General features: G+C 35.5%; 1 protein-coding gene across 1 annotated transcript; it reads left to right on the top strand.

Annotated features, from left to right (window-relative positions):
• The first annotated feature begins 161 nt into the window (after positions 1-161).
• Positions 162-8,274, top strand: sft2d2b (SFT2 domain containing 2b). Its single transcript, XM_036569992.1, has 8 exons — positions 162-360; positions 603-692; positions 2,177-2,262; positions 2,410-2,491; positions 2,825-2,860; positions 4,843-4,901; positions 6,346-6,375; positions 7,144-8,274. The coding sequence occupies exons 1-8, from the start codon at positions 298-300 to the stop codon at positions 7,181-7,183; spliced, it is 486 nt and encodes a 161-aa protein (XP_036425885.1). The 5' UTR covers positions 162-297; the 3' UTR covers positions 7,184-8,274.
• Positions 8,275-9,205: the final 931 nt, after the last annotated feature.

Below are 9,205 nucleotides of genomic sequence, written 5' to 3'. Positions count from 1 at the left end.
CTATGGGCTCCGTAATGATGTGTAGGTTGCTTCTGTAAAGATCTTATTAATCTTGCCTAAATACTTTTTAAATATTCGGTAAAAAACAGAGCGTGTCAGGTTCTGCCCTTCTCTCCTCTACGTCGTGACGTTGCCAAGTCGTTGCTGTAGCTACGGGCGGAAGTTATCACATTCACCTGTTGTACATTGAAACAGGAAAAAGAGCGGATCAATACTGACGGAGTTTGGGCGAATCTAAAAAGCTGTTTTTGTTGTCTTTAACTTTAAATTCCTCTTTTCCCTGCTCGCCCAGCGCTCATGGACAAATTAAAGAAGGTTCTCAGCGGCCAGGACGGCAACGACGACCTCAACGTGTTGCAGGTAACGTTAAGTGAGCGCGCGAACGAAAAGGGCGAATTAAGTTTATCTCAGACTTTTAGCAAACATGCTAACAGCGCTAAAACCGACAGAAAGCTGGCACAGTGATTAAAACCCGAGCGGAACGTTTTTACACTGTTCCGGAAGTGGTGAGCGACGAAGGCGAGGTCTCTTGTTGTCTGTGAAGCATTTGTAAGCATGTTAGACCGTCGTTATAACGCCCAGCCGCTGTTGCTGCTTTCCAGGCGGCGAGTGAAGCCACCACGCTGGGCTGGGGAACTCGCCTCAAAGCCTTCATCGCCTGCTTTGCGCTGGGAGTCATCTGTTCAGTACTGGTAAGAAAGAGAGAGAGAGAGATTTAAAGAGGAAATCCATCCGTTTTTCAAATATATCTATATAATTTAATGGTCAAGATCAAAACAAAGCCACTCAAAGTGTTTTGATGTGAAATGTTAATTTGTAGAGAAACTTACAGATTTATATTTCTTTACAGTGGGGTTAATAGGAACCAGGGGTCGTTATGTCTTCCACCATTTTATTTGCCATCCAAAACAACTAATGAAAATAATGGGATATTTTAAGAAGTACCTTTTTTTGGGAGGATTATTTTGACCCACAACATCCTGCGTGTGCCTTTTCACTGTAAAGATACATTTTAAGACAAAATCCTTTCTCAAAGCTATTGTAAAACAATGTCTCAGGCATTAGGCAGTGTATTCGTAACCATTTCATGTTTTCATTAAATGCTTCGGAGATCTGGTTCCTATATGCAATGTAAACAAATCTGACTCGGTAAGTTTCTCTAGAACAGGACAGTCTGAATGACTTGTTTTTCATCTTAATATTTAATTGTATAGCGATTTTGAAAAATTCCACTTTAACATGTCTTTGTTGCACCAGGATGGTCGATCTGCTACCCCACTGGGCACCACAGATTCAACACAGGCTGAATTATAATAAACAATGTTCATCTCCATTTAAAATAGATATTCAATCATCAGCATGTCACCGTAGGCACTGTACTTGCTGCACGGTAGGGGTGGGCAGTATGACAGTATTTATCATTAATGTGATAAATTACATCACATTATGTTGGTATATACTTTTTTAAATACTGTGTATTTTGTCAGTACTTAACAACTGCATGTTTAATTTAAAAAGGAGCGTAATTACCATTATTTAGTGCAGCGCAGTTATGAAATGTTGAATAAAAGTTGTATTTACAGTTTTTGATTGTAGTTTTTAAATATAGCACTACTGCATCTTTTTGGCATCTGATTCAACTTATCAAATCTCAGCAAAACGAAATATTGTGACGTATGTAAAGAAAATGACTTGATGTGTCAAGCTGTTATATTTTTACCATATCACCCATCCATACTACAGTGAGAATAGTGAATTCATTTATTTGTTTTTGGTGTGTACATTTGTATATGTGTCTGTGTAAGTGCACAGTTAAACCTGTTGTTTATTTATTACTACTAGTAATATTGTAGGTATTGTCCATTGTCTGGTTATTGCTTTGTCAATATTGCCTGGTCAGCATTTACGCCAGTAATGTAAGGTGGTGAAACAGAGAGAGCAAGAGATATACGTTATATTTTATGTTTCCAATATGTTAAACACAGCAAATAAATAGATATTGTGCACTACAATTTGCCAAAAAACACCATTTAGGTTTGTTCTGTGTAGAGGATATGTAATGTATTTTCACTTCGAAAATCAACAAAACATCATTTTACCAGGGGTGTTCAAACTTCTGTATAGAACCGTATGTACTTTATTCTTTATGGACTTTCTCCTTGTTCATTTCCTTTAGGGAACGTGTTTACTATGGGTTCCTAGAAATGGCCTCATACTGTTTGCGGTTTTCTACACTTTTGGCAATGTTGCCTCTCTTTTAAGGTGAGTTTGACTTTATCAATGCTCTGGTGTTAAGTATTGGCCCAGAATAGGGTGTGTCGTCAGGGTTGGGTGCAACAATGGGCCACGTGTTTTGACATTAGACTTACCGTCGTGTGTAGAAATCATCAGATTTGTATCCTGTTCTAGCACAATGTTCTTGATGGGGCCCTTAAAGCAAGTGAAGAGGATGTGTGACAAGACCAGAGCGCTGGCCACAGCCATCATGATAGTGAGAGCACACACACACACATACACACACAAATACACATGCATTGTCGATATGAACATCATCGCTGTTGTAACAAAACCTTGTATCTCCATTTTTGTTGTGTTTATTAATTGATTTAATATGAAAATGCCAGCTGTCCATTACCATTAACATTTCATGATGAATGGAGCAATAAAAATGCTCCAGAATGACTTGGAAAACTTCCATTCAACGTTGAAAAGGTTTTTTTAGCAACTTGGAGATACAACAAAATACAAAATACTACAAAATGTTTGATCACTGTTTTTCCCCTTTGATAATCTGAAATATGATTATTGGGTGGTCTGTTTGCAGACATGCCTTGTGTTGACACTATGCGCTGCATTTTGGGTAAGCACCCTGCTGTTATCAGTCATATGTTTTCCCATGTATCTCAATTATTGTGCAGCGTTATTTGGGTGTTTACAGTTACTAACGGAACTTTATTGCGTAGTTAATACAAAAATTGTACTTTGGAATTTTAGGGATGCACAATGAAATTGGGACCATATCAGTATCTGCAGATATTTACTTGAAAAAACAAGTATCAACATTGGACACATGTTTAGATTTGACTGATATGTCAAACACATATTTGGTGTTGTATTTATTATACAGCTGAACTGCTGCGCTAAAATATCTGCATTTATTCATTTATTGCATTTGTAACCTTTTATAAATAAATCTTACATTTCTTCACAGTGATAATTTACATAGATGTAGTCCCAATTTCTGTGTATAGAATTTTATAAATGTTTATGTATTAGCATTGGTAGATATTTATATTTGTATGCAAAAGTTTGTATGCCCATGTTTAAATTACATTTTGTTAATTTTTTGTTGAAAATCAGTTAAAACACCCTCCAGAGAGAACACACTTCTGCACATTTTAATGCACAATTACCGTTTACTTGCTGAATTTAACATATTGGGAAAAAAACATAAAATATGCAAAAGTTATAGTATAGTATAGTTTTACACTGTGTTTAATTTTTTCAGTACGTTAAACTCAGCAGATGAATAGAAAACGTGCACAAAAATTTGCAAAAAAAGCTATATTTAAGTGTGTTCTGTGTAGAGGATGTGTTAACTTAGTTTCACTTACAAAATCAACAGAACATGTGTTTTGACCAGGGTGTTTAAATTTTGCATAACTTTACATGAAAAATACTGCATTGGGCCAAAATTCCCTTAAAGGGGAACTCCACCGATTTTGCGAAATTACTGAATCATTCAATGGTTGAGATGTAAACAAAATCATTCAGAGTGGTTCGGTGTGAAATGCGCTTTTTTGGAGAAATGTAAAAAAAAAAATTGTTCCAGTCATCAGAACCAGTCGTCGTTATGCATGTGCATCTCTGCCCTGCATGCCTTTTGAGCGTGAGGATTTATCAGTGGAGCTGCGATAGATCACAGTTGCACCTTACTGGTTAATTGTTCACAGTGGTGGTGAACTGCTGTACCAGGATGAAAAAAATGACGTTGTTTTGAAGCTACACACAAATACCGAAGTCAAACAACTCTACAAATTTGAGGTTTGTAGCAACCACTTTACCAACTCAGGACCAGTGGAAAAATGCACAGTGGATTTCTTAAAAGGCCGACTGCTTAATAAAACTGCTGTTCCCTCTGTTGTATTTTCCACCACAGAAACTGGAATCAAAGTAAGAAACGAATGTGAGTGAAATAAATGAGTCGTCGTTAGCCACCATGCACACATCATGCTAGTAACAACAAAAGCACATTAGGTTGCGCACATTGATCTCTGTTGAGAATGCGGTTCTGACTCTGTACATTTCTCTAAAAAGGCACATTTCACACCGAACCACTCCGAATGATTTTGTTTACATCTAAACCATTGAATGATTAAGTAATTTTGCAATATCGGTGGAATTCCACTTTAACAAAGCATTCCTAGAAAATTTACCATGGTAGTAGATGGGAAATCAATAAATTACAGTTTGGTTGAAGGTGATGATAATGCTTAGTTTACATTCTCCTCCTGGTTTCTCTTACAGAGCTTAGTGCACTTAGCATTTGTATATGAATTTTTGGCCATATTCTGCTTTTATTATTTAAAGTCTTTTTAAATGCTTCCTTGTTTATCTTTTCCCAGTAAAGTATTTTGGAGTCTCTGAAAGACTATTATTCAGCAAAGTCCATTTTTTACTGTATGATCTTTTTAAAAAAAACTTGATTAATCAACAAAATAATCAGTAGATTAATCAATAACTACTATAATCAGTAATGACGGCCCTACTTATCGTGTGTTTAATTACACATTTGTATTGTGAAGTATATTAATATTGTGCTGCATTTTGATTCTCCCTCAGTGGAAAAACAAAGGTCTTGCCCTGGTCTTTTGCGTTCTCCAGTTTCTGGCTTTTACTTGGTAAGTGACCACCGACTCACACCTGTTGAGTCAATAAAAATGTTTAGCGCAAATGTGTTGTATTTTCCTGACTGTTGACCTGCACATGCAGCTCAGACACCAGCGTCCTCTCTGCTGTCAGCAGTCAGGGAGATGAAATGCTGATTTTAAAAAAGCCAATTATTTCTCTAGCTTGCTGCCAGGTTCATTTATGTGGGGGTCAAAGCTGCAGCTCTTCGTCTAATGTTGGCTAATGCTGTAGCCTTTGATCTCTTCTGCAGCTCTCTGTATGAAAGCAGGGCTACATTATGTGTTTATTTTTAAGAACTTAATTAATTGATTAAGTACTTGCTTACGTACTTCACAAAAAGAATTTACATTTTCTTTCTGGCCGAGCCATTTTAGATTTTTAGTCATACATAACAAATGATACTTAAAAAGTAATTAAGCGTCATATTAATTATTATCTCTTATTTATGTAGTTTCTTTCACAAACCCAAGGATGCTTTACAAGATAAAGGATCTTGGTAAAGTAGTAAAGTAGGTCCTTTTAAAGTAAAGAAGGTTTTAAGTTGAGCTTTAAGGGATGAGAGGGTAGAGTAGTCATGAAGACACCGAGGCAGAGAGGTTCAGAGTTTGGGAGCTGTAGAACCGAACAACCTGCTGCCAGAGTTTTTTGAACAGCACTGCAAAAAGTCCAGATCTGAGGGTGTGATCTGCTATACAGTAGTAAAATATTCTAATGCCTTATATTTAGGCAGTCTGTGCTCTTATTTTTTGCAAATATATATCATAACTGATAATATAATCTATATAATAATACTATAATCTATGATATATCATAAAAAAAATTTTTTTAACATTATTTGAAAATACTGTTTTTTATATTGTATTAGCATGTCATGATGAACAGAACAATAGAAATGCCTCAAAATTACTTAACAAAATGTTTCCCATTCAAAGTTAAGATGCTTTAATGTTTTTTTCCCTTCTCCTCTAAATGTAAGATTTATCCAGACATATTTATATATACACACATGTAAAAGACCCGTCATTATCATTAATTTACAGTATACAGTTGTATGCAAAAGTGCCCCTGATCAAATGACGTTATATGCTAAGCTTTACAAATTCAAAAAAGAATAGAAACTAAAATATGGCCTGTGCAAACATTATGGCACCTTTTATATATACATATAATTTTTATTTCTATATGTTAAATTCAATAAATAGAAATCTTGCACGAAAATTTACAGAAAATGCCGTATTTCAGTTTGCCCCCTGTAGAGGATGGTATTTCTATGGTATTTCACTTAGAAAATCAACAAAAACATTTAATTTGACCAGGTGTGTCCATAATTTACATACAACTCTATGTAATATATTCATAATATTAATATAGAATTAATATTATGTTTAACATTGTGTTTGGCTGAATGTAACTTTTTAGTTTTTTCCTTTATAGGTATGGCTTATCGTATATCCCATTTGCAAGGTGAGTTCTTTTAAAGATACTGTGCCATTTTTAAACTCACAAAAATAAATGGAAATTATTTTAAAAAATAAATGAAAATGCTCTATACAAGTGTGTCATTGTTATAAATTATTCCTCCAAAAATATTAATTTTAAATGTATTAAAAAAAAAACATTAGGGAGTAAATAATCAGTAATAATAATATAGTACTGTGCAAAGGTTTTAAGCATCTGAGAGAATCATAAGTAACGCCAGTTAGTTAGACAGTTTAGTTAGTTTATTTGTTCAGAGAACCCTAGCATTAGAAGAAATACAAGTAAATAAATAAAGTATATTGTGATTTGATGTGTGCAAATCCTTCATTAAATTAAATCAGGTGTTATATTTTTTAAAAGATATTAGATTAGATACATTTTACAGAATTTTTGTTTGTTTTCTATTGATTATGTAGTATTTTGCTGGCAACATCAAATTTACTGTTTTACACACTTTTGCACAGTACTGTGTATGAGATTCTGTATTTCTGTTTCTGTGTAATTCCGTATTTTTGCAGCATGTCAGTTTGCTCACTGAAGTTCGCAGCATTGCAGTACAGTTTTAAAACTGTACTGTAGCGTGTTGTGATAAACAGCATGTTTAAAATGCTTCTGCTGCTTCAGATTCAGATGGGCCCCAGGTCAGAGGCTCCATTCGCTCATGGCTCTGTTCGAGTGGCCAAAACAGACTTTTCACACTTCTGCTTTTGGCCGAGGCTGCTTGTTTACTGATTTGTGTTTGTTTTAATCCAGGGATGCGGTGATTAAGGTGTTCTCCGTATGTTTGAAGTGAGGTGTAGTGCTGCGGACCTCTCTCGCCCCCCTCCCTCTCTCCGTGCCTGCTCTGGCTTCAGCTCCGCTACCCCCTGAGTGCCCACTGGTAGCGCCCACTCGAGCTCCCACTCTAGCGCCTGGCACACACACACACCACAGGTGTGCTTTTCCTCTCCCCGATGGCTGGACACTCTCCAGGAATGTGTACAGATGTAACCGCTTGCACTCACACAGCACATACTCGCACATACTCTCTCTAGAGGTCAGTGAAGGAATGAAATGTGAAGTAGTGATGGCTGTATGAAGATTACAGTTAAGATGTCACAGATGACCATTGCCACTGTGCACTTGAACAAAGTGGCCTTACCATTTTATAATTTGCGTATGTAAACATACAATACTGTGTGCAAGTCTTCGGCATCCAAGAAAATGGTCTAAAACTGTGTAACTTGGCTCTTGGCTTGCCTTTTGCTTGTAAAACACTATATAACATCCGAATAAGTACAAATAAATGTAAATACAGTAAATATGACATAAACTTATTGTTTTAATAAGTTATTATTAATATTTTAGTTTGTAGAACACAGATTTGGTTCATGACTTGTTGCTGCACTCCAGCCATTGCATGAAATTGGATAAATATCACTTGATTTAATTTAAAATACCTATATTCTACATATTCTACTGGCTTTTTATGTTTCCCCTGAGGTCCAGTTATAGTGTTTGTGTGGTTCAGTGAACAAAAAACAGTCACAATTCATTTTTATATTCTTCAACTTCTCTTTGCCCCTTAGAATTTGTTACTGTGCCTTTAATACTGATATATGTAAATGATCTCTGTTCTGATTGGCTGTCCTGTATTATGCCTTGTTCACTGTATTGTGCCTGGGCTTAAACAGTCCCTGTAAATTCAGCATGTATGGGCAGGGCTAAACTACCAAAGGCTGAATAGACAGTTATGTAAATGTGTTGATTTTCTTGACATCACAAAATATTCAAAACAGGCTATTTTTGCAGTTTAGTTTCCATATAAAGACTTTGTAGACTGGGTAGTGAACGATGTTGGTACTTTTACAACGTTTACATACTACATCACACTCTACTGTAAAAGCAAGAATAAGTTGTTTTTCCATGATTTGGGCCTTTAAATGAAGGATTGATTAGATAAACGAGATACTGGCTGGTTAATATAAAGTCACAATGCATTATTTATTTGTACTTATTCTAATGTTAATGTTTTTTAACAAATAGACACTTATTGCCCAGATAAATAGCTTTGCGTATCATTAGATGCCTAAGACTTATGCACAGTGCTGTATATTTACATAGAGATGAACAGGTTTTTGTTCGGTCACATTTCTTGCACTACAATAGACAACAGGCTAAACGTTTGGAAACAAAACTAACTTTGTAAAAATAAACATGAATTTTTTTTTGAGAAATAATGGACAGTACTATGTTTGCTAATCAGATTTGTTTAGCTCCTGCTTATTCTCCTGCAGAGCTTTAAATAGATGTACCTGATTGATCCATTCAGATGCTTCTGAAGGCTTGATAAACTCAATCAGGTGTGATACATTAGGAGTTTATATAGAAGCACAAACACCTCAATGTACGATACCTTTATTACCAATAGCCTGAAGACTTTTCCCAAATTATACAATAGAGTAAGAGCACAGCGCTGCAAATCACTGGAACATTTTTTCTTTTTATTTTAACTGAAGTCAGTAAATATGTTGTTGGCTGGTTGCCTTACCTGTAAAATAATGTTTATACTTCTCTGCATCCATGATTTTGGCCTGTAGTGTAAACCATTCTAATCTCCTCTTTGGTGCCTTCTTCTTCTGGTCAGCTGTTTCATTATTACATTGAAGCAAACGTTCTATCCAAATGAAGCCTAGTGTGGGATTGTATTGCTGTGTAAATATGGAGTCTTCATTGAAAATCCTAGAACCGTCAAATAGAGTTCAGTATTTGTGGCTTTCGTTGTTTTTTTGTTTTTTTTTAATTTTTTTTTGTTGCTTTTTTACTGAAGGTCTTT

The sequence above is a fragment of the Colossoma macropomum genome, unplaced genomic scaffold, assembly GCF_904425465.1.
Source record: "Colossoma macropomum unplaced genomic scaffold, Colossoma_macropomum, whole genome shotgun sequence".
Classification (NCBI taxonomy): domain Eukaryota; kingdom Metazoa; phylum Chordata; class Actinopteri; order Characiformes; family Serrasalmidae; genus Colossoma; species Colossoma macropomum.
Note: the sequence above shows the minus strand (reverse complement) of the source record. Positions and strands in the feature narration are given on the sequence as shown.

Excerpts from the sequence above, each read along its gene's own strand:
- sft2d2b (XM_036569992.1), top strand. The coding sequence starts at position 298 with ATGGACAAATTAAAGAAGGTTCTCAGCGGCCAGGACGGCAACGACGAC. Across the intron at positions 693-2,176 it reads GAGTCATCTGTTCAGTACTG|GGAACGTGTTTACTATGGGT; the intron begins GTAAGAAAGAGA and ends CATTTCCTTTAG. Across the intron at positions 2,861-4,842 it reads CACTATGCGCTGCATTTTGG|TGGAAAAACAAAGGTCTTGC; the intron begins GTAAGCACCCTG and ends ATTCTCCCTCAG.